Source organism: Fusarium graminearum, chromosome 4 (genome assembly GCF_000240135.3).
Source record: "Fusarium graminearum PH-1 chromosome 4, whole genome shotgun sequence".
NCBI lineage: Eukaryota > Fungi > Ascomycota > Sordariomycetes > Hypocreales > Nectriaceae > Fusarium > Fusarium graminearum.
Genome location: NC_026477.1, coordinates 2,398,567 through 2,423,772, shown reverse-complemented (window position 1 = coordinate 2,423,772; position 25,206 = coordinate 2,398,567). Strand labels below are relative to the sequence as shown.

Below are 25,206 nucleotides of genomic sequence, written 5' to 3'. Positions count from 1 at the left end.
TTAGCGGCGCAAGGACGTGTCAGGTTCCTCAAACCAGAAGCCAAATGGCTAAACATATGACGTTATACCCCGTTCCTTAGGCTGTAATGTTTTATTTTGGGCTGCCCGAGCTTGATCACCAATTTACAGGCCCTTAATGCCTACCTGCGGATCGAGAACGTTGTTTCCTGGTGCTGTATGCGTTGTGTGACAGTTACCATCACTTCATCACAACTTAGTACTAAATAAAATACTAAGCAGACGCCACTATCTGTCGTTACCTTAGCAGGTATCTACTAGGTAATCTTTGTTTCTGTTTCATTATTGGATCTTTGACCTTGGGCGCATTGCAGGGATCCATTCGTCAATCAATCAATCAGACGGAAACAGGCGACGGGGGGCGGCTCTTGCTCTGACCTCCAGCTCCATCCTTCACTTCACCGTTAATTTCTTGATGGCAATTCCATCCATATAACCAATCTCTACTACCTGACCCCAACCCGACCCAAACATTCTGTTCCACAATACCAAGGTCAGGATAGCCAGCCTACGCCTTTGTCATTCCATTGAAAAATCAATCACATATCTATCGCTTTGCCTACGTCGTCATTGTTCAAGATCCAACGCTCTCGCTCCTTTTCTCCCTTGTCTCGCTCGAACCTCCCTCCACCCGCCATCAGCATCGACCTTGCTGACATCTCACGACCTGCTTTATACACAGTGTCATGATATTGAGCGCGTAGATACAGACACTTCTCGGTATCATCTCGCTTACTAGACATTCTCTATTCTCACAACCTAGGCCCCTGTACTCATCGTCGCCACACCACCGTCGTTGTTTATCCGCTGCCCCTCGATCGTCGACATGTCGTCAGCGTCCCGACGCTCATATAACCCGGGCCGCCGCATGGGCAGCAGTAGGGATCTTGGTAGGGCTCGCGCAGCTTCTAGAGCCCAGCCAATTGTTGTCGAGCACGACGAGGCTCGCAGTTTCGCCCTTCGGTCGGCTTATCTACATTACCTTCTACAGCCCAAGGCCAAGCGAAAGCAATATGTTGCAGCCCCGAAGCAACCAGTCCGAACTCATACCAGCGTTGGCGCCCTGGTGCAGGAATTCACTTCTGGTTCTTCATCAAGTTTCAAGCTACCACACAACTTCACCAGCGCTTTGCTCGAACGATGCGGCGGCGTGCTGAGGGGCAGTGAGCGCTTGCCGGGTTATAACGATCCTGTTGTCAAGCGAAGCTTTGCTGAAGCTTACACGACCTTTTCTGAAAGGAACTTTCGCAAAACTATTGATAAGGAGAGGAAACTCGAGCCGCTCATTCTTATGTTCTACACTTCTACCACCAAGGCAGCCCAAAAAGGAGCCGCTCCCGACGATGATTCTTGGAAGCTCATTCCCGACCGCCACCTCGCTTTGTTTGTCCGTCTAATTGCCACAATCCTGCGAGATCAAGGCCATGATCGTGACAAGACTGAGCTCATGTCTAAGTTGAGTATCCTCGAAAAGAAGCTCCTTACGAACGATCAGAACCTAGTTGGCGGCGGTGCTAGTGGTGCTGGAACAACCATCGAGGTCGTTGTCCCCTTGAGTTATGATGTCAAGGACATGCCTCTCGTTCAACAAGTAGTCAAAATCTTTGGGTTGAGTCTTTCAGAAGCACAGGCCGAGATCAACGAGAACAAAGGAGTGTGGACAGAAGAGGCTGCACTTAAGGACCTCAAATCGTATCAGCACAGGCTCAATTCAGACATGCCTGGTGCTCTGGGGAGCAACGATTTTGATCTTGACGACGCCTTCCTCGAGTGGAAAAAAGCCGAGTCGCCTCATTTATCACAAATGATGCTTGACATATTGACTGCCAAGCCAGAGCTTGCCAAGACATCCAGCGGTGGTGTTGACAAAGGCTTCTCCAGCCGGCCCCAGTCGACCTACAGCAATCCGGGGTTTGATAGCTCGATGGGCTTTGATCCATCCATCAACCTTGCATCACTAGATATTGGGGATTCCGGCATTCGAGCAGTTGAGGAGAATCTTTACACCTTTGTCCCTCAAGACCCCAGGGCGTTCTTTAAGTATATTCTTAAGCATGCCATGACCTTTGACCAGATCAATAGCGATCCTGATCATGACTACCAACCCCTATCGAAACAATCCATGGACCTTTTGACTGAGTTGTGTGTGAGATGGAGGGTGCCCCAGTTCTCTAGGCTCATCACTCTGTTAGAAGTTGCATCACGCAACTATTTGGATCGAGAATTACTACCTGAAGAATTGGACGCTGTTTTTGATTTCATCAAGACGCCACTGCCAGAGGTAAAAAAGCCTCCACACGTCTCAAACTACTGTACTCCCCTGTCCGAGATCGACCCCAGTCGCTGGACGGTACATGATTTCGCTGTATATCAACACACTCTGCAGACACTCTATGAGACTCTGCTTCGTGACCTCTACGACCGGATGGAACAGTGCTATGACACAAAACCTCCCCAAATAGGCGTCGTCCAATATATCTTGGATAACCACATCTTTAGCGACCCTTGCTTTTCACCCAAACCTGAAGCGGCCGAGGAGTTTGCTGAACATCTGAGCCAACGCCTCCATGAACAGGCTCAAAGGATGTACGGACAATATATGGAAAAGGAAATATCGGCTGATCGAAACGAATGGGACTTTGCCAACGTGGTAAAGCTGGGCAAAACGGTCATCAAGCTTTGCGAAAGAATCAACAAACGATATGCCAAGAACCCAGAGATCATGGGTGTAAACCCCTTCCAGATTCTAGTTGAAGAGGTGTTCCCGCGATTTGAAGAGGATGCACATGCTATCATCGAGTCCATTTTGGAGACGGCCCAGGAGATTGGCACCGAACTCGACATACAAGATGGCTTCGAGCTATACAGAGAGTTGGTTGCTATCCGTCGAATTCACAATGATTCTCTACCTGACCGTCCCTTCGCTTTCAACATCGAGAACCTTTTGGTCGACTTTGTGTGGCGATGGGTTCGTGCCGCTGAGAATAGGGTGGAAGACTACGTCGAGCAAGCCGTCAAGCAGGACCAGTTCCAAGTGCGGACAGAAAATCCCGAGGACATTCCACGGGACGCAGAGAGACACAGTGTTTCCATCATTGACATGTTTATGCTTTTCAACCAGACTCTTGATACTATATTCAACCTCAACTGGGGTAACGACGAGCATCATGCTAGATTCATGACATCTCTTTCCAAGGCGTTTGCGGCGGGCATTGGCAAGTATTGTGAACTTGTCGACCAGAAGTTCGTGAAGGAGATGGATCGTCCCTCTGCAGAGGAGATGGCAGCACAGAATCAAACCACCCAGGAGAAATGGATGAGATATGCGAAGGATGCCTGGAACAACAAGGACCGCGTTGAACCATTCCAGTTCTATTCTGAGGTGAGAAAACATACCCTGATTGCTAATTAAGTTAACTAACTCGTGCAGTCCTTCGTCAAACTCAACAACATCGAATATGCTATGCAGGAACTTGACAAGCTGGAGCGGGCTATGGACCCTGATGCTTGCGCTCTACTCTTGGAGAAACTTGACGGGCCAAAGAAGAAGGCCCGACGACCCAACAAGTACACCTTCACAATCAAAGTAGTCGAGGCCGAGGATCTTAAGGCATGTGACACCAACGGCTACAGCGATCCATACGTCGTGTTCGGCGATGAATACCAGAAGCGGTTGCATAAGACGAGAATTATTCATAGAAGTCTCAATCCACGCTGGGACGAGACTTTTGACATAACGGTTCAAGGCCCTGTCAACATGATTGCGACTATCTGGGATTACGACACCTTTGGCGACCACGATTACGTTGGGCGAACATCACTCAAGCTTGACCCTGTTCATTTCAGTGACTACCTGCCTCGCGAATTTTGGTTGGACTTGGACTCGCAAGGTCGGTTGCTTATCAGAGTCAGTATGGAGGGCGAGAGAGATGATATACAGTTTCATTTCGGAAAGGCCTTCCGGCATCTGAAGCGTACTGAGAGAGACATGGTCCGGAAGGTTACGGATAAGGTATGACATGCCCAACCGCAGGCCAAACAGATATGCTAACTTTTAGACAGCTCACGTCTCAAATCAACCATACCCTATCTTTGGAGACTCTCAGGCACTTGCTGGGTACGGGTGGTATTGGCGCATCCGTCACAAGTCTTTGGAAGAAGCGAGCATCGACGATGCCTACTGTAACTCCAGTTCAAATCGAGGCGGCACTAGCGCCGCTGTTTGCTTACTTCGACGAGAACTTTGCCATCATGAAACAGACATTGACAAAGGCCACGATGGATGCCGTCATGGCACGACTCTGGAAAGAGGTTTTGATGGTCATTGAGAACCTCTTAGTCCCACCCCTGTCAGAAAAGCCTTCACAGCAGCGGCCCCTTTCGCGAAAGGAGCTAGACATTGTCTATCATTGGTTAGACTTGCTGTTTCAATTCTTCAATGCCAGAGATGAGTCAGGAGAGCAGCTTGGTGTTCCAGCTGAAACCCTCAAGTCGCCTAAGTGGCACGAGCTTGCCTCGCTGAACTTCTTCTACTTTGAGGATACTAACAGTCTGATCCGTGAGTCGGAAAGAATGGCAGCCGCAACGACAGAGCGGGCACGTCTGGCTCTGCAGCATCAGAATTCGCAGAGTAACCGTCTGTCAGCCCCGGCAGCTCTCGGGGCATCACTCGGTGGTGCAGGGTCGTTTGCAAGCATGGGCACGATCAGACGCGGGAAGAGTATTATGATGAGCCGTAACCTGGGCACCATGCGCAAGGCGAAGGAGGCGAAGAGGCGTGAGGCGCAAGCTGATCCGAGCGATGACATGATTTTGCGTATCCTCCGTATGCGACCAGAGGCGGCGCCTTATCTCAGGGATCGGCATCGCCAGAAGGAGAGACAGACAGCTACGGCTGCTGCCGCTCTGATCGTCAAGAACAGTGTGACCCAGGGCTGGAACTCTTCAGCAGGCCCGGCTTTTAGTGGCAATTTTGGACGAAACAACTTGCCAAGGCGATAAACGATTTCAAGGGAAGAGAGGGATTATGGACGTTTTGTCGGTAGCAAACGGGCCAGCCACGCATGATACGGATACGGATGCCGAGGAAAGTTTGCTTCACATATTGCTTTTGGTTTTGTTCTTGTTGATATCTATCTGGGTGAACGGAATAGCATCAGATACCCTCTTTCGTGTACGCAGCAAAGTTGAGTGTAATATATTTCTTGGGCACATGATTGACCTCGCTGTGATGTAAGTGAAATGTGCTTTTGTTGAGGTGCATATGCTTGAGTTTGATGTCGATATAGTGTTGAACAGCACATGTCTAGGACATCACCTCGATTGGCCAAACTAGGTAGTTAAACTGACCAAATGGTGCTTGGGACGAGCGATGACATGGAACAAACGTACTTGTATAACAGCATTGGTGAAAGAAGCTTATCAACAAGTCCTCAGAATAACAACACGATGGGATAGCTAAAAATGTACTTACCCTATACCGCCAAACGAACTACCTTGAATCCTGTTCGTAGTCTCGCATAATATCACGGCCCAACACAATGCAGCCCAATCGCGAAACTGACCTAGCGACGATCAATGCTTGTTGCCGATCTCCGAAATGATCACGAGTTAGATAAAATCGAAACGCAATCACCAAGCCAGCTCCGTGCTACGGCGACAGAAACTCCCTTGTTCGTTTATTCACACGAGACATGCAAACGAAAGTGCTGTATCTGTACAGTTCTTAGGGACGGCGAATGTGAAACCGATACCTCCATTGGTAGCCAATCTTTTCTAAGATCCTTGAAGATCACTCCAATATTGTCTCCGTCGGCATACCAAGGTCTTGATCTCTTATTGGCCTTTTCGAATTCTGCCGTGGCAAAGAGACCTAAAGAATCGCGGAAGCGCACATCTGCAACCCCTGAGGACTCGTGGCTGTACGACTCAGCTGAGGAGAAATGGCGCTCGTGGACCGTTTACAGCGCTACTGACGCAGGGTCATCGTCTTGAAAAGACTTATTTTGGGGCCCGGGCGGTTTTACTGCCTCGTACAAGCAGCGCCTCTCGCGTGTCTCGATGAGGATAGGGGTCCCCTAGCACTAGCATGCAAGCATGAATCAGAAGGACCGCCACTTCGCCAATCCCGAGATGGAACTCGATCAGACAGACAGGCTGATGGGATGTCTTTGCTGCTCGTGGTGCTCAGTAGTCTCAGGCTGTTCAGAGACGGACGGAAAAGCGGAGTGGCGGAGTTGCTCAGTTTGCAACAACCCTGGAACCTTGAGAGAGGAATACAGGGGTACTGTCTAGAACGATCAGCTAGCACAGGCTTGGTATCGACTAGACCCTCGGACCCTGTAGAATGAGAAACTAGACCGCCGTAGAAAATGACAGCATTTTCAGGGTCCTTTTTGAGGGTCCAGTCCAAAATAGTCCCCACTGTATTGCACCGCTCTGTGTGGTGTTGGGGAGTGGACTGGCTGCCGGGGGTTTTTCTGAGTTGAGGGAGGGGCAGCGAAGAGGAGAAGCAGTTCGGCGACAATTTCTTTCTGTTTGGCACTTTCTGCTGCCCTTTGCCAAGCTTCGTCCTGAACCAATACGACCGTGTGCGTCTTTACCTACTGTTAATAATACAACTACCAAGGTTGTGCGATGGATGATACGGTGTTGCGGACTGATCAATGCCTCGATATGGGAAAGTCTAAAGTTCGCTGGTCCCTCCCTGCAAGTTGAGACGATATTCTGAATGACGATCTCGCGCCATTTGAGAGACCGTTGGTTTCAGCATACCAGAAACTCTGAGCATAGCAAGCATTCCGTTATTGGCAGAACAAGGGCAGCCAAGGCAGTGCTCTCGCATCAAAAGACCATGGCTGACAAGAACAGCTTTGTTCTTGTATACTGGCCCGAAGCTTTGATGCCGCCGGCATGACTACCTGACCGACCGACAAGCAAGGTGGTTCTCGATGTTCCTTCTGACACCAATCAATCAGCCTACCTATCGCTGAGCTATTATCGTTATGTGTTCTTCTGCGCATGTGAAAGTAATGTGCGATTGGCTCCTTATTTTTGTCCTCTCGTATCAGTTGGCTCCTTCTGGCATCTTATTTTGTTCGGTGACCGTCGATCTCAACCGCGAAAGTTCAGTTGTGCATATCCTTAGTGGATGAACGGACTTGGAAACATTTCTCACGTGGACCAGAAGCCACCAATCTCTAGAAGAAGAAAAAGAAATCCATCACATGTGCAGTACGTGAAAGGAGCGAGGACAGTACAATCGTTCGATGTCCCCCCACAATGCTGTAGTCGTTCGGGTTGCCATCGCACACCGTGCGCTCCTACTGTAGATGTACGCAGATCCCCTACATGATCATTGTATGAGGGTCTTTGTTGACTGCTGACAAGCCGTCGTCAGGCTTCAACCTGATTTGCGAAATCATGAGGTTTTGAAGAAGTTGTCCACCCCAGCCAGAGGATCAAGGGATGCCCTGTCGGCGAATTGGGACCTAACTGGCGGGAGCTTCCAAAATGACGTTGGTGGCTGATTTGACCACGACCTAGACCCACCTCAACCCCTGAGCCTGTAATGCTGCACCGCTATGATCTGGGTGTTCGCAAATGATAGAATATAATTCTCATCATTTCCAGTCTCAGTCTGACTGCCAGTGAATATCGATATTCCTTTAGAGCGATGCTTGAAGAATGTGGTTCTATGCACTTGTACGTGTATGAGCGACGGCTATCCAGTCCAAGCTTTCAACAATGCTGGGTCGCCTATGCTTGAGGCCTCTCGATTGGACCATGAGTACTTTGTGGTATCGTGGGCAATTAATCGAATGTGATCATCTCTGCCAGTTTTGCCTGAAACACAAGACGCCGTCTATCGCAATACTCATCAAATCAATGGCGCTTGCCACCATCCCTGTTGCTCACCGTCCGCGGCATAGCACAGAAGCCATCATTGTGCATGCAGTATGGACTTGGAGATGGGAGTTTGTTGCTTGCTTGGTAAGGGGACAAAAGGACACCACCACCACCAACAACAACACCAACAACAACAACAACAGCAACGGTGAGCGCCCGCTGGGGGCCGCACGGTGCCGCTACAGCGCTTTGATGCAGGATAAATTCAGTAGAGTTGAACATGAGGATAAGGATGAGGATTAGGTCAAGCCTCCGGAGAAAGGCTGCAGATGAATACGGGAATAGGCAGACTAAACCAGGGGCAGCCATCCGAGCCGCAGAAGCCGCTTGTTGACAGCTCAAGAGCCGTTTCAAGACCAATTGCAACGGCCCAGCGACTAAAGAATATGCCACTAAAATGGGCACATGTATAATTTCTTTACACGGGCAGAGACTGAAGTGCTGAAGTTGGTGTTTGTATGTGTCAAAACGATCTTGTGACTGGTAGTAAGTCATAGGTGCCGTAGGTAGGTATTGCTACAATGATGTCAACTCCCAGATCAAAGCAAGAGACATGTTTCGAAAGTAAGAAAGGCCTGAGATTGCTCCTACTGCCCTGCTGCCCTCGCAAGTTTCCCTCGCTTAAGTATCGCCACTGTGCGAGTGGCAGAGCAAGACCCCACATCAACGGTCTTGGCAAGCGGGCTGGGCTTCAGAGACAGACAAACGTACCCATGAGCGTTGGCGCTGGACATCCACTACAACAACAAAAGTGAGGAAACGTCTGGGACCAGTATTCAAATGTGGAACACAGACGAGCTGAGCTATTTCTTACAATATTTCTTGTCATCCTAGTCCACACATATTCTTCAACACTAAAGTCAGGCGACAGTCCCTCGCGATTCGTCTTGAATTGTGTGACAACTAACCGTGGACCAGTTGAGTTGAAAGACAGCCACTTGACCGCCGAACCGTTTCAAAAGAGGAGTCCATCCTTTATGTACTAATTTTAGTACTGTGCTGTGCTGTGCTGTACTGTACTGTACTGTACTAGTTGAGCAAAGCCAACAAATCACAGCACAACAGTAATACCAATATCCCTTGCTTAAGGTTCAAGCGGAACTCGATGTCAACTGCCCGGGGACCTTGGAAGACAAGCAACACGGATACCTAATGTCTGAGACAGTTTGAGAGGCAATCTACTAAACCGATCCATAGCAATTTGGAATGTTCCCTTTTACCTACTTAGTTAGGTAGGCAGGCCTAGGTAATAGTAGGTAGGTACTAAGGTAGGTTACTATTTTTCTGCTCGCAACTCACCTCATATTCTCAGCCGCCTTGGTGCAGGCGTAGTGCCCTTGTCCGAAATGCCCATTTTACATTAACGGACAGTGATATGTCGATCGATTCGTTCGTGCAGCCGCTAGTTTGCAGTAGGGGCGGGGAGAGGCTCTGGGCAGCAAATTATTGGCTCTTGATAAACAGATTTCCCCAGAAGACCCAGTCGAAAAGGTGACATCCAATTACAGTACACCCAGCCTCCATTGCGAGGCAGCCCATCATTATGGGAAGATTTACTGATCGAGGACGTAGAGTCAAAATAATTGCTTGAATAAATAAGAGAAATGCCTTTGCGAGTTCATGTATACGCGCTGCATAAAGCTAGATGTATAGGACAGAGAGGGCTGCGTGGGAACAAACATATATAGGACAGACGGACCAGATGAAAAGAGCAGGAGGGGACTTTGCTGAAATCACTGTCTAGGTAGCTAGACTCATATCTGATATGCAAGAGATGGATCGAATATATGTGTGCATGTAGGTGCATAATAAAATCTTGCAAAATGCGAGATAGTACCCTGTATTCTAACGCACGCAATTCATCTTCCTACTATCAGAACTTTATGGTATAGGAGGTGGCCAACATATGGAAATCACAGATACCGTACTCTGTACATGGTGTTTGTTTGCACCACCCCTACCGCAGAGTATAGCCGCAATTCCTTATTACCATGATCCTTCATTTTCTTTACTCTTTTTAGTTCTATCTCTCCACATGGTATACATGCTTTCTTTCACCCCCAAGTTTCAGGGCTCAACCAGATCATATCGTGGTCCAATTTAAAATTATTCAGACCAAGTAATCTGCTGGTATACATTACGTGGTAGAGTAACATCGACATACGTATCGAGTTGAGATTGTCCAACTTGATGATCGTTCACCCCCCTCTACTAACGTCCTAGAACAAGGTTCTGGGTTCTGTTACAACAGCCGATATTCACCTCCAAAGCAAAAATTTAATTGCCATATAAATTAGAGAGTACTGCGTACCTTAACGGTCGGTACTGATGGTGAAAAGGCAAACACCACTTCAGACCGAAAAGAGAGGTTACTGTCATTCTGCTAGACCGGTTTGGACGTTAGCAACTCTTGGTAGGCTCCGCCTTTCCATCGCCTCTGTCGCCCTCCTTTTCACCTCGTACCGCTGTGGTAGACACCGAGAGGGATCTTCCTAGGACCGACCCAACTCGGAGATACATGCCATTGCCCGGTGCCCTCGAGCACCAACATGTACTGCCTACCTCCCTGGGTTGTACACACTACTCAAGATTGTCCTGTCAGTGGAAGGCTAGGCGTGCTAGGGCGGGCTCTCTCGGTTCACCCAATCCAGCCCGTTGACTTGTTCCCCCACCCCGGTGCTAAGATCCAGTGGTTGCTGCCACCGCTGCAGTTGGGACCACCCTTTGTCATGCCCTGTCCTATCTCATCCTGTCCTGGCCTGGCCTCCCAGGTTTATCCCCTCTCTGGTTACTTTGGGAGTACTTCCTCCGTCCCTTCTCCTAGGTCCCCATTACAATACCTGCTACTCCGTACCTACCTATACTATACTACGCCCTCTTCAGCCAACCTGCGAACTCCCAAACGGCTTGCTTGCTGGACTTTCAGCCTAATCCTTCCCTCTTCAACCCTTACTGTTCGTCGCAGTATACTATCGCCATCCGGCCTCGTTTTTCGACGACACAAGGCTTGTCCCGATTTCCGTTTCGAAAGACCCTCTTGGTCTAGTTTTGCTCCGACTTGAAATTCCCGCGACCGTCTTGCTTATACTGGATCAATTCCCGCCCGTCCTGCTGCCACGGCGCCAACGCCCGCCGCCACCTGGTGTATCATACTCAGACCAGCTCAACTCTCGACAATCGAGGATGCTTCGTAGTCGACAACTGTTGCGTCCTTAGTTTGGTCATCACTTCGCCTTGCGTGGTACTCTTTTCTTCTTCGAATACTATATCCACAACCAATCAGCCTGGCGTCCTTTTGTTGGTCGTAAACCTCCAATCTACACCCACCCGTTCAAACTACACACACGATCCTGCGCAATCCAGGATAAAATTTCTTGCCTGACTGCGGCTCAGCAGTTCACCTGCATCACCATGGTTGACGATGCGGCCCTCGCCGCTGCGGCTGCGATTGTCGCTTCGATAGCCCCAGATACCCGACCGCCTAATTCGATACCGGTTGGCGTAGCTTCCCAGGTGCAACTCCCAGGACCAGATACTCCCGCCAAGCGTAAGCTTGAATTGGAGCTGCAAAACCTCGCTTTGCGTGTCGGAAAGCTCGAGAGCCAGGCCTCAGCTGCTTCTCCGTTTCCAGAAACGCCCAACGAGGTTATTGACACTCTTTTTGGCGAAGAGGCTCTTACGGTGGCGGCTCGCCCCAAGCCTAAAGTCTTTCACGCCCAAGGTAGCCTGCACACTCCGCATCTGCCATCTTATCAGCTGACCGAAGAAGCCCTCGAAGGACTTCGAGAACATGTGGACGATCAGTCCAAGTTGCTCGACAGTCAGCGCCAGGAGCTCGCGGGTGTTAATGCCCAGCTGATGGAGCAGAAGCAGCTGCAAGAGCGAGCCCTCGAGATACTCGAGCAGGAACGTATTGCTACCTTGGAGCGTGAGCTCTGGAAGCACCAAAAGGCCAACGAAGCATTCCAAAAGGCTCTGCGCGAAATCGGCGAGATCGTTACCGCTGTTGCTCGTGGTGATTTGACCATGAAGGTTCGCATGAACACTGTTGAAATGGACCCTGAGATTACAACATTCAAACGCACTATCAACGCTATGATGGATCAACTGCAAATATTTGCTAGCGAAGTCTCGCGAGTGGCTCGTGAAGTTGGTACCGAAGGTTTGCTGGGCGGTCAAGCCCGCATCGGTGGTGTTGATGGAACATGGAAAGAACTGACTGACAACGGTATGATTCTATCGTGCAAGTGATAAGCCGGCTTGCTAATAATTTATGCAGTGAACGTTATGGCCCAAAATTTGACTGATCAAGGTATATACGAACGAATCCTGCAAGGGTTATCACATAACTAACATGTTTTGCAGTGCGAGAAATTGCATCTGTTACAACCGCCGTAGCCAATGGCGACCTGACCAAGAAGATCGAAAAACCTGCTCGGGGCGAGATATTACAACTACAACAAACCATCAACACCATGGTAGATCAACTACGAACGTTTGCTTCTGAAGTCACCCGTGTAGCAAGAGATGTCGGAACCGAAGGCATGCTAGGTGGGCAAGCCGATGTTGGGGGAGTGCAGGGCATGTGGAACGATCTCACTGTCAACGTCAACGCCATGGCCAACAATTTGACGACTCAAGTGCGCGACATTATCAAGGTTACCACAGCTGTCGCCAAGGGAGACTTGACCCAAAAGGTTCAAGCCGACTGCAGGGGAGAGATTTTCGAGCTCAAGTCGACCATCAACTCCATGGTTGACCAACTACAACAATTTGCTCGTGAGGTCACGAAAATTGCCCGTGAAGTCGGCACAGAAGGACGCTTGGGAGGTCAAGCTACAGTGCACGATGTCGAAGGTACCTGGAGAGATCTGACGGAGAACGTCAACGGCATGGCCATGAACCTGACCACTCAAGTGCGAGAAATTGCCAAGGTCACCACTGCGGTCGCCAAGGGTGATTTGACAAAAAAGATTGGGGTCGAGGTCAAGGGTGAAATCGCAGAGCTGAAAAACACCATCAACCTGATGGTGGACCGACTTGGTACATTTGCTGTTGAAGTGAGCAAGGTGGCCAGGGAAGTAGGCACGGATGGAACCCTTGGTGGACAGGCTCAAGTAGCCAACGTCGAAGGCAAATGGAGGGATCTCACAGAAAACGTCAACACGATGGCATCAAATCTCACCGCTCAGGTAAGCATGGAGTCTTGTCAAACCTTTGATATTATTTACTAATCAACCGGCTGTAGGTCAGGAGTATTTCGACCGTCACACAAGCCATTGCGAACGGCGATATGAGCCAGAAGATCAAAGTCGAAGCAAATGGAGAGATACAAGTGTTGAAAGAAACCATCAATAACATGGTTGACCGTCTGTCTAGCTTCTGCTATGAAGTGCAACGAGTTGCCAAAGATGTGGGTGTCGATGGAAAGATGGGCGCTCAAGCCGACGTGGGCGGTTTGGATGGTCGCTGGAAAGAAATCACCACAGATGTCAACACCATGGCTAGCAATTTGGTAAGTCAAGCCTGAACACGAACAACCTTGTGGGCTCGTTCTAACATAAGCAGACAACACAAGTGCGCGCCTTCTCAGATATAACTAACCTAGCCACGGATGGGGACTTCACGAAACTTGTCGATGTAGAGGCATCAGGCGAGATGGACGAGCTCAAACGAAAGATCAACCAGATGATTTCAAACCTGCGTGATTCTATTCAGCGCAACACTCAAGCCAGAGAAGCTGCCGAACTTGCCAATAAGACAAAGTCTGAATTCCTGGCCAACATGTCCCACGAAATCCGAACACCGATGAACGGCATTATAGGAATGACCCAACTTACATTAGACACCGATCTGACTCAATATCAAAGGGAGATGCTTAACATTGTCAATAATCTTGCCAACAGCCTCCTGACGATCATTGACGACATTTTGGATCTTTCCAAAATCGAGGCTCGGCGAATGGTGATTGAGGAAATCCCCTACACATTGCGAGGAACTGTCTTCAACGCCCTCAAGACTCTCGCCGTCAAGGCAAACGAGAAGTTTTTGGACCTCACCTACATGGTCGACAGCTCTGTGCCAGATTATGTTATTGGTGATTCTTTCCGTCTCAGACAAATCATCCTTAACCTTGTTGGCAATGCTATCAAGTTCACAGAGCATGGTGAGGTCAGCCTGACAATCAAAGAGAGCATGGGACAAAGCCACGTCCGACCTGGTGAATATGCGGTTGAGTTTGTCGTGCAAGATACGGGCATAGGAATTGCTCAGGATAAACTGGATCTGATTTTCGACACATTCCAACAAGCGGATGGTTCCATGACTCGCAAGTTTGGTGGAACCGGTCTAGGTCTGTCCATTTCGAAGCGACTTGTTAACCTCATGGGTGGTGATCTTTGGGTCAATAGTCAGCATGGCAAGGGCAGCGAATTCCACTTTACATGCCTGGTCAAACTCGCCCCTGACGACGCCGCTTTGATTGAGCAACAGATCCGCCCATACCGAGGTCACCAGGTGCTATTTGTCGACAAGGCGCAATCTCAGAACGCTGCGTCGATCAAGCCCATGCTGGAGAAGATTGGCCTCAAGCCTGTTGTTGTTGATTCAGAGAAGAGCCCTGCCTTGGCCCGCCTGCATACCGGTGGCTCCCTTCCCTACGATGCTATCCTAGTTGATTCTATCGACACTGCGAGAAGGCTAAGAGCTGTGGACGATTTCAAGTATCTCCCTATCGTTCTGCTCGCGCCTGTTGTTCACGTTAGCTTGAAGTCGTGCTTAGATTTGGGAATCACGTCGTACATGACGACGCCGTGCAAACTCATCGACCTAGGAAACGGCATGATTCCTGCTCTTGAAAACCGAGCTACCCCCTCACTAGCCGATAACACCAAATCTTTCGAAATTCTGCTTGCTGAGGACAACACTGTCAATCAGCGATTAGCAGTCAAGATCCTCGAGAAATACCATCATGTGGTGACCGTGGTAGGTAACGGTTGGGAGGCCGTCAAAGCTGTTCAAAGCAAGAAGTTTGATGTCATTCTTATGGATGTCCAAATGCCAATCATGGTAAGTAGCTGCATTTACTTTTATACTCACGAACCGTGCATGGACAGACCGGCTAACATGCTGTTTCACAGGGAGGTTTTGAGGCCACTGGCAAGATTCGAGAGTATGAGCGTGGCATAGGAAGCCACCGCACACCTATCATTGCTCTTACGGCCCACGCCATGATGGGCGATCGAGAGAAATGCATTCAAGCTCAAATGGACGAGTATTTGTCCAAACCTCTACAGCAAAACCATCTCATTCAGACCATCCTCAAGTGTGCTACTCTTGGTGGTCCATTGCTTGAGAAGAACCGTGAACGCGAGCTGGCGCTGCACGCCGAAACGAAATCCAAGCACAAGGAGGGAGGCCAGGGTTTGCTGCGGCCGACACTTGAGAGTCGAGCTTTCACGAGTCGAGAGCCTCTCCTGGGCAATGGCAAGGAGAGTCCTGCCATTATTGCAACTGACGAGGATCCCATGGCAAGAGCACGTCTTGACCTTTCTGATATGAGAAGTCTGACCAACTAACCGGGTTTCTTTCCGTATCTCAGGCTTTCATGAGATCACTTAGTCAATAACCCGGTCATGTCGCGACATGAACACGTCCGTCGAGCGTTGAGAAACGTTTACTCCGCTGTGTCGCCAGATAGCGGAATACGGCCCTCGCCTGGCGGTTTTATAAGCATCACGCCGTTGCAAGTATTGCATATGACCCCTTTACGCCACATGTCCGTCTTGTATAGAGTTTTCAAGGTCGCGGCGGCCGTTTTGTATCAGCACAGTGGATTTGAGTTTTGATTCGCTTGCGATTACAAATTACAAGACCCGACAAGGTCTACAGGTTCTGTTTGGTGATACCGGTTTTTTGACAACTTCATTGCGTGGTTCTGCTTGCACTGGCTCTGGTTATTCGTTGCTTTCATATAGGCTTCTAGGCCCTGCAGGCTACAACCCCCCATCGTGTGTTTCCATTTTCTGCGGCGTTTCTGGGGTTTTTCATGTGTGGATGGTTGCGTCAAGCCTCCTCAAAGGACTTGTATCGATTCGATTGCGGGCTACAATGGAATGAATATATCAACTTAGATGGGCATGGACCAACAACATCAACAAACATACAGCATGTGTTGGCGACTATGGTTAGAATGGGGATGTGTCGAGTGGGCTGCGGGCATTCAAGGATGACACTTCTCTCTCGTTTTCCCAGACATGGTTTGCTGCTTAGGTTTTGTTTTTCGGTGCTGCCTTACTGTATATCTGGTTTCTCTTGGTTATTATTTTTTTCATTTTCTTTTTGCTCTTGGATGAGGCGAGCCATTGTGCTCAGGATGTATGCGAGGCTACGAGATGGGACGGGGAACGGTTGGAATGTATGCATCAATGGCAGGGAAGGGTGAAGCTTCCCATAACCGTTCTGATACTATAGGTGAAATATGGTCTTGGGACAAGAAGAGACTCATCAATGACTGGCATACCACGCTCTCTCTATTATCTAAGTTACTATGTGACATGAGGTGACCTAAACCGAATAGCCCCAACACTTCCTAGTCGATCAAGCTGTGTCCTTTTTGTCTACGTTTTCATTGATACCGTCCTGGAGTTTGTCTTGGTTGCCTGTTGCTCTGGTGCTTTGAGAAGAGTAGTTGGCCTGAGATACCTTGGTAGCTGCAGGAACCTGTATATTTTCGTTGGCTTCAAGGGCAGCAAGTATGGCGTCAAGTCTGCTTTCGAGGTTTGTGAGGTTGTTCTCGAGGTTGGTAGCAGCTTGCTCGCCCCTGTATTGATATCATGTTAGTCAAATGTTGCTGGAGATTGCCCCGTAGCATCATGTGCCGCAGGTCAAAACAGGAAAAGGGAGACAAATGAAACCGGTGTGATGTTCAAGGCAGTGCTGGGAAGGGTGCAGGGATGAGTGCTTGGTGAGAAGTGAAGCGATCAAGATGCATTCGAATCAAGTGGAAATCGATCGCCAACTTGGCAAGCCAGGGGTTTGAACAAATTAATCATGTGGTTGATGGTATATATGGAAAAGGCTCAAGCACAAGCATGAGGCCAGTTGACACTAGACTAATGGGATGGCAGGCCTATTTTGAGAATTGGTACCAATGACAAATGGTGTCAATCTTCAACATGGCATGTCTCGAGCTCTTCAGATTGTTAGGTAACTCCAAAACGCGCATGCTTATCCGACGTCTAGGTGCGGATTGAGCACACCGGAAACGCCGGTGGAGGAATTCATCGATTTAGATAGACTCGGGCACAAGGAGGGGACCGAGCACAAAGCGATATTCTGATGCCGAGTACACCAGCCAAGAAGGCCATGACAGAAATGCGACTTGGAGACATGGGGAACATGGAAATCATGTTGAAAGTGGATCGAGATGGGGGAGAATGTGAGGGCGTGTTGAGACGGGGGGAGGTGAGGCTGTAGAATTGTTTACCTAGCAAGGTCCCGGTAGGCCTAGAACGCAGAAGTTGTCAGTATAATTGGAAATACAGCACAATGAATGGTCTACGAATTGAGATGAGAGGGTGTGGTTGCGGGAAGCGTTTCGAGAAGAGTGAGTGGTGTGTGAAGAAGAAGAGACAAAGGGCAGATACGGCAAGGCCAAAATGCAAATGCGAATGCAATATGCAAATGCAGACGCAGATGCACAATGCAAATCAGTTAGTGGTCAATCAACCAGGAGAATTCGGGCTGTGGCAAGCCAAGCGAGGCGGTCTCGACCAGCGGCCTGGGTCTGACTCTGGGTCTGGGTATAACACGTTCCACGGCCAGGCCGGGGCGAGAGTCTGGACCTCGATAGTGGGAATAGCCAGGGAATGACTAGTTAGGGGGGAAGGGGGAAAGAATATAGGTAAGGAGATGGTTGAAACAGGAAAGGAGTGACATTTCCCCTCATGTTCAGTTGTCGTATTGAACAGCATTAAGCTGCTGGGGGGATGGAGACCAAGGACAATTCGCTCCGGATGTGTGGTAAGGTGCTTTGTTACCATTCCCATGTTTGGCAAGAGGGCAAATCCTGCATTGCCATGCCTGATAGATGGCGAACATCCACCCCGAATGCAATGGCAAGCATGAGAATGGGACATGGATAATAATAGAGAAGACTTACTTGGGCCAAATCGGCATCCCCCGAATCCGAACCCGCAGCCTTTGTGGCTCGGTTGTTTGCGTCGTTGGTTGGGGCCATCTTGTATTGTACTTTTTTAAGTGAGACGTATTGGCGATGAGTGAATAAGAAGACGTAGATGTTATAAGTTATGGCAGGTGAGGCGGGTAGCGTGTTGAAGGGAACCCAATGTAGTGGAACGCTGCTGTGCTGTGCTTTTGCTGAGCGGTTTGTTTAGGAGAAATACGGATAGTCCAGAATGAATGCGAGGATGCCTGCTTGTGGTTGAACAAGTTAGGTTTAGGTTCCTCTGTAGTGGGGGTTTATCCGCGTGGGCCGCCAACGGTTCTTCCCACTGTACTCTGTACTACCTGCCCAATGTTGCAGTTTCTCCTTACTCTTATCTGTTCAACTCTTTTGCTGCATATTTTCAAATAGATCCGAACCCGAACTTCTCAGCTACTGACACAAATGATTTAGATAATGACTCAAATTAGAAAGTGGTCAGAATCTATCTCGGTCACAGTGAATAGACAACCTGATACCCGCCCAGTTTAGGTCTAGGTCCCGACAATTTGGCGGACGCGACAGCGGGCCGTCAACTAAGGAAGGGGTGGCCTGTCAGAGCTCGGATATCCATATAGAGCTGTCGATCATGAGAGAAGGGGCAATTTGAGCCTCGATTCCACTCACATGATTCAGTCCAACAGTCAACTACACTTGGATCTAATTACATTGAGCGTTGGGGTCAATATTCACTCCTTCTACGGTCTTGACGGCCTATGTTCAGTTCTGATCACCCATAGGACCATTGCTCTCAATACCTTGGTAACGGAACAGTTTCTTACTGAGCATAGGTAGGTCAAATCTAAACAAGATACGCAACCTGTTTCAGACCTAGCCATGCTCTTGTGAATGTTCTGCCCAGACCATTGGCTCAGAAGGATATTGTCCGGGAGCAGATGTCGACAGCAAATAGCATAGCCATCCTAGACCTGCCAAAGGTACAGCTCCTTACATGTCAGAATGTATGGACCTTTGGAGTTACAAAATCGACCGGTCTGGACGTGTGCGCCACGCTGCTGGGCCACCGCAGATACATCGTGATCACTGACGAGGACCTGATCTCGAACGTTGCGGGTCTTTCTTGAGACAAGACTCAGAGTGACAACAGTCGTGACCATGATTGAACCAAGGGAGAAAGATATTCTATCACGATTATCCTTTTCATGACTTACGCGGAGAATTGCAATCTCGATCCTGTGCTTAATCGGGAAGAAAAGCAGTTTCCGATAGGATCGAAATCGCACAATGCTGACTGGCTACTAGCTAGACATGATGATCGCGGGGGATAGTAAATGCCACTTCCGATGCAGCTCTCCCAATGGATCAGATATCAATATCAATATCAATATCAATCAGGGCTGAAACAAGCAACCTAGCCATTCCCTCACCCCGCAAGCACAAATGTGCAGTAAAAGCGATGGCAGAGCAACATGCCAGATCTTAAGGTGCAGCTGTGTTCCCACCCGGTTTCCACAAAGGGAAAGTAGTTCGCAAAGAGTAATTCCTGGAGGAGGACTGTCGTGCTCACTTATATGCAATGCGATCAATCAATCCATCTCTCTCTCTCTCTCTTTATCCACTCCACAAACACATTCAAAGAGTCCAAGTGTCTTTAGAACTCTCCGTTATTATAGTGACACAAACTGGTGGAGTACAGCACCCGGTCTCGATCCCATCCATGTCTGTGTATCTATTTATTGCTAGTACCTAGTTCTAGACTCCTTGGTTGGCCTGGTCATGGACCGCTGCTGCTGGATACCAAACACGCCAGATGACGGCGTAACCCCCCGGTTAAAACAAGACAAGCTACGGAGACTTTCTCTAGATGCACCCACGATATTACTACTTATATTAGATTAGTTATAGTAGATTAGCTACTGTAGCATCTAGGTTACTTGCTTGACTGATCCGGGCAGTTAGTTGCTGATCATCCCCCCCCTTTTATGTGTAGATGTGGCCCTCCTTGATTAATAGATCACTGCTAAATCGGTAAATCGTAGATGTGGAAATAAATTTAAGAATGGGATCGTGATGTTTGGCCATTTGTCCTCTAACCCAGTATCTATATCCGGATACCCGAAGAATGCAAGAAAAGAGTGTAAAAGAATACAGTGAAATTGCTTTTTTACAGTACCAAGTGTGACATATGCAATCAATAAAACAATGGAGTCGATATTTGTATTGCAGCTAAAAAGTGTTTTTATATCTGCCAAGGTACTGCATGGTAGCTCCCTCTACTGAGGCAGGAACAATTAACAAACATGCACGGAGTAACATTCGGGAATACGATAATTTGGTGCTGTACCGTACCTCAGGTAGGTACCTCCTACCTAGTTCGAAGAGGACCATCCATGCATTTGGACTACGCAGGGCAGGCACGAACCAATCAACCACCTAACCAATTAACAGGCTTGCGAGTACATATGCACACCCTGGGGCTGACTTCCTCTTAATCGATCGCTTACCCTGTCATGAGGCCTCGACGTCTCATCAGCGTTCTAGACTCATCCGTATCCGTGCCATGGAGATACCTATTTCACGCTTCACGCGACTTCGACTCAGGGTCTTGGGGAGGCGGACTCAGGCACTTGTTCGAACCAGGGTCTAAAACACCCGAAAGCTTTCGGGCGCTGCAGTTCAATCTGCATCGCAATTGGCATCTCCAAGCAAAATCTTGTCAATTCACTATCGGACGTAGCAGTTTGCAGTACTTGCTGTATACCACATAGTCCTCAGTACCGAATGCGAACTTCTAAGTGCTGCTACATGCACCAATTCTCGTTTGAGCAAATTGGCAAGACTAGGGATACCAAGACAAACTACCGTTACTCTAATACGGTCAAGTCTCGTCTGCTGGCCTTGAAAGTTGTGGATCAATCAATCGACGAAGGCTATTGGCTTGTAGGCCACGGAATCCCACTCCGTGTCACTATATTCGCTGCTATCCAAGAGACTAATTTTCCAAGATGACACTATGATTTTCTGCTGTTGACTGTCTGAAGTCCAAGTTGGAAGAAGAGTCTAAGTCAGGATTCAAGATTCAAGCCAAGACTACACACAGAATAAGCATTCTGGGATCGAAGGACGATGCAGACGAGAGGCGTCACACTGTCCACGGAGAGTCGCTCGTTTAATCTGGGGGCTGCTTCTCGGGCTACAGCCAATCGTAAGGCTGGGAGGGATCGAGATTCTGACCATTCGTTGAATTCCCATGCCACTCCATGGACGATTCCTACACCACTTCCCGATTCACAATTACCGATCCCACACGTTTATGGTTTGTACCGGATTGACGCTGTTTGTGTGGATGGCCTGATGAACAATGCCATATTGCACATCTCGCCCATCGATGCAACGATCTACCTCACGCCTACATACCCTTCATCCGACAGTCCTATGCTAAAACCAAGTGGGTATGGGCGATCAACTACCTTTACCTCGTTTGTTGAAGAGAAGGCAGTAGTCTGCAAGGAACTTTGGAACGAGAAGGAGAGAGACTGGATCCAAGGGTGCCTTCACTACTCAAGTTAGCTGCCAGAGACACTGACCCGTCGTGGAAGAAGGGATAGCAAGATTGATGCCTTGGAACCGCTTATAATATGCGTCATTCGACTGGAAGCATACTAAATATGACGAATAAACCTCGTTGCTGCACAAACGGACTCGGGCAAAGACGTCGGTGGCCATACCATGTGGCCCACGGAGAAGGAACCTGGGGGATTTCCAAAACCCAAGCAGGCAGATCACCTGTTGGCGCGGCACCGTGGGCGATTCAACCAAATAACTTCTCGATCATGGTGAAGCTCGAATTTTGGCGTCTCGCGATCCATAAGCCAAAGCTCGATTTCAGTAACGGGCATGGCTCGATGACGATCAGGAACAACCCACGCGCGGAACAGAACGTGCGTCACTTGTATAGGCCCACACCTCCCTGGCTCCCAATTGCTCCGACCACCAAAACTCAAGCGGAGCTCCACTAGAGTTAGCCCACAACCACCTGGCTACCGACGAGCGATGCCTCTTGAAGAACAAGCTCACCTTCAACCCTGACAATCCGTCTGTCACGCTTCTTTAGTAGGCCAGTACGCACCGTCCCGACGAGTTTCGAGCCTCTACGAGCCAGCCGCAAAACAGGTCAGAGAGACGACACCAAGGAGCGTGTCTGCGTGACATGTTGTTCTCAGTCTCACCCCGTCATCCAAGCATCCCGTTTGTACTGGGACGGCGGGACCATGACCGTTTCACCAACTGGGATCGAGATCTTGCCCGTTACAGTTCGGTATAGTGCAGGAACTCACATAGTCTACGGACGGTGCTGTACCGGTGCTTCGAGCGTTGGCAGGCACACTGAATGAGTTTGGACGGTGATGCATCCAAGCAGCCTGCCAGGTGCTGCGATCTTGCCGTCTCGGGTCAAATCAGTCAATCAATTGACGGTTGATCAACATGCGCAATTGCCTTTTTCTGAATAGAGGATGCGGATACGCCAAGTTCCATAACACTCCTGCCCGCGTCCTTGGAACACCATGATGGGCTGGTTGTACGACATTTAGACAAACATCAGCATCAGCATCAGTATGCCACCCCTGAGTTTTTTTCTTCTCTTTTTACATGTTCTCGATACCATGTCGCTCTTGCTATCGACTGGTTTGAAACTAATCAGCAATCAAGCTGTTCCATCATTTACTCACTTATATTTAGACTTTTCTCCATCCGTGGATGACTCTGCTAAAAGTCCCCAGTCACGGGCACCAGTAGTGTTGCGCTGCGTTGCGTTGCGTTGAAGCGACCTCAATATGGACTTTGAATGTGTCCACTGGACCAAGATGGGGCATCTCGATGTTGTCCAGGTGCCGCCCTATCGTATACGTAGCCGACGACAGGGCCCCGGGGGTCCACGCTTCTTGTTTTTGACCCATCTCAAGTTGAACTGCATTGCTTTATGTACATGCGTTGCTCAGCAATGACCGTGCCAATTGTCCATAACTCGAGGTTCTGTCATGGTTGACGCCTGATGCTCCAGTCAGAACTGGCCCTTGCATTATCATCATTCATCGACCTTCTTGAACGTCAAAACTTGCTATGTCCCAGCTCGGAAAAGTTATTAGTTGAAGGCTGCGGATCAGTCAGAGTATCCACCAGTCAGTCCAGATTTCAGAGACAAATGCCAAGACTGTGCGTGCATCCTTGACGGAAGATTGTAGGCCTACCCCTTCTCCCACCCGACCACGTCCACGCCCCCATTCCGTTGTGCTCTGCTGCGAACTGGCCGGGCTAGACTACGTCCTCCTAGCTCCCTGCGAGCCTCTGAACAACAAGACCACCACCCCCCGAACGTAGTGCCATGTAGGAATCTGATGTTTCTGCTCTTTCTTTGCTCTCGCGATTTTATCCTCGCTTCCGAAACCCTGATTTGCCTAATCGCTTTCTTTCAATAGTCTTTAGTATTTGCCGGTGGCTGCGGCACCTCCGACTCTTCTCCGTTTCCCCTGGACCCTGTTCCTGCCCTCCATTAACATACAGCAAGCATTTGGATTCCACGATGCCCTGAGATTGATCCCCAGTCTCAAGATTGCCTCTAACAGCACCTCTCCGCAGAGCAATTCCTCGACTTGGCTTGTTTTCAACAACTTACACACCCCTGTACATGGGCACTTGAAAGTCCATTTCTTTAAAATCTGATTCTTATAAGCGTCCTGCCTGTCTAGTTCGGCTCAGGGCCGCGCGCACACACCAACAGGAGCTTAGGTCCAGAACATTGATCCTCAACCGACCGACCTGCAGCCAAACATAACCCGGGGTCTCTTCTGTCTTCTTGGATCTGTCACCTCACAGTCGCCTCATAAGTTTCAATTCCGAGATCACCTACTAATCCACCTCCTCGTCACTGCTCTCGATATTGTTCCTAGACGAGGTCTTGCGCCGCTGACTGACCGTGGGCTTCCCTCCTGTCCCCATTGCGGTTGGACAGAGCACCTTTCTCCCTAACCCATCACCAACCCACCACGGCCCAGGGTTCATTCTGTGCCATCGAGATATCCGATTCTGTGCCATCGAGATATCCAATTCTGTGCCATCGAGATATCCAATTCTGTGCCTTGCCTCTGTTGAGGCTCATACCTGCTGCACTCGACTCCCTTACAAGCTCGACTCATCCATCCATCCCTCTTGGTCGCTTTCTGGTTTCTCTTTCTACTCTCGTTCTCGATCATCCGCCTCGAAAAATTCGTTCGTTCGTTTATTCGTTCGTCGCCGTGGTATGTCAATTGGAAAATCTTTATCAGAATAGCATCCCCCATATGTCCCACCTGTTTTTGTCCTGAAGCCTGCCTGCAACTGTAGCAGACCTGCCCATCGCTCTCGACCAGCGTCGAGTGACCCCATCTCTTACTTGTATATGCATACTCAGTATCCATTTCGTCCATCTCTCTGCCCTTTCCCATCGTCGCTGCCCATGTCCGCATTGCCAATCAATGCATATTCTGTTTCCCGGCCCTGAGCTTATACTCTTGACCCCTCAAGCCTGTCTTGTCCTATACTGTCCAGCTTAGCCTCGCTTCGTCGTTGTCAATCACGCTCTGGTGCTATACGCTCTGGGGCATAGTCGTCACTCTGGCACTAGGGCATCTGTGTTCCACCAGTCTTTGCTACTTGCCCGACGCACTTCTATTGATAACTTCTTCCACACACGTTAGTCGTTCGACTCCGAACGGCATCGTCAGTTCATCACAGCTCAGTGCCTAACCCCGCGTTTCAGAAACCACCCATTCTCAACTATTCATCAAGCCGCCAACCATACGAAAAAGGAGAGCATCATCTTGCTGCTCCAACACACTCGTGTGATTAGTTTTATATTGCCGAATACATACTTGGTGCATTGTGTGGTTGTATCAACGACCTCAGCCACTCGGTATCGCTGTCTGCCTCAGATTGCAGGCTGCAAATCGCTAGTCCACTTGGACCTGGATTACGTTGAAGTCGTCATCCTGGCACCAATCAAAAGAAGCATATTCATCTTCAAAGGAGAGGTCCCGGGGACTTTCCAGCCGTGCTGT

At 49.2% G+C, this 25,206-nt stretch overlaps 6 protein-coding genes across 6 annotated transcripts; 4 read left to right on the top strand and 2 right to left on the bottom strand.

Moving 5' to 3' along the window:
* Positions 1-671: 671 nt before the first annotated feature.
* On the top strand, positions 672-5,190 carry FGSG_07119 (uncharacterized protein). The gene is made up of 3 exons (XM_011328523.1): positions 672-3,400; positions 3,449-4,030; positions 4,117-5,190. The coding sequence occupies exons 1-3, from the start codon at positions 845-847 to the stop codon at positions 5,017-5,019; spliced, it is 4,041 nt and encodes a 1,346-aa protein (XP_011326825.1). The 5' UTR covers positions 672-844; the 3' UTR covers positions 5,020-5,190.
* Positions 5,191-5,595: 405 nt separating this feature from the next.
* FGSG_13063 (uncharacterized protein) lies at positions 5,596-6,012 on the top strand (the record flags this gene model as incomplete). The annotated part of the gene is made up of 1 exon (XM_011328522.1): positions 5,596-6,012. One exon carries the CDS (start codon positions 5,596-5,598, stop codon positions 6,010-6,012), a length of 417 nt encoding a protein of 138 aa, XP_011326824.1.
* A 1,672-nt stretch (positions 6,013-7,684) lies between these two features.
* On the bottom strand, positions 7,685-8,339 carry FGSG_13062 (uncharacterized protein). Its single transcript, XM_011328521.1, has one exon. The coding sequence runs from the start codon at positions 8,146-8,148 to the stop codon at positions 7,903-7,905; it is 246 nt and encodes an 81-aa protein (XP_011326823.1). The 5' UTR covers positions 8,149-8,339; the 3' UTR covers positions 7,685-7,902.
* A 2,998-nt stretch (positions 8,340-11,337) lies between these two features.
* On the top strand, positions 11,338-15,503 carry FGSG_07118 (uncharacterized protein; the record flags this gene model as incomplete). The annotated part of the gene is made up of 5 exons (XM_011328520.1): positions 11,338-12,154; positions 12,292-13,118; positions 13,175-13,441; positions 13,573-14,994; positions 15,066-15,503. 5 exons carry the CDS (start codon positions 11,338-11,340, stop codon positions 15,501-15,503), a joined length of 3,771 nt encoding a protein of 1,256 aa, XP_011326822.1.
* Positions 15,504-16,524: 1,021 nt separating this feature from the next.
* On the bottom strand, positions 16,525-18,166 carry FGSG_07117 (uncharacterized protein; the record flags this gene model as incomplete). Its single annotated transcript, XM_011328519.1, has 3 exons — positions 16,525-16,747; positions 17,414-17,433; positions 18,089-18,166. 3 exons carry the CDS (start codon positions 18,164-18,166, stop codon positions 16,525-16,527), a joined length of 321 nt encoding a protein of 106 aa, XP_011326821.1.
* A 3,072-nt stretch (positions 18,167-21,238) lies between these two features.
* On the top strand, positions 21,239-21,682 carry FGSG_13061 (uncharacterized protein; the record flags this gene model as incomplete). The annotated part of the gene is made up of 1 exon (XM_011328518.1): positions 21,239-21,682. One exon carries the CDS (start codon positions 21,239-21,241, stop codon positions 21,680-21,682), a length of 444 nt encoding a protein of 147 aa, XP_011326820.1.
* Between the last annotated feature and the right edge of the window lie 3,524 nt (positions 21,683-25,206).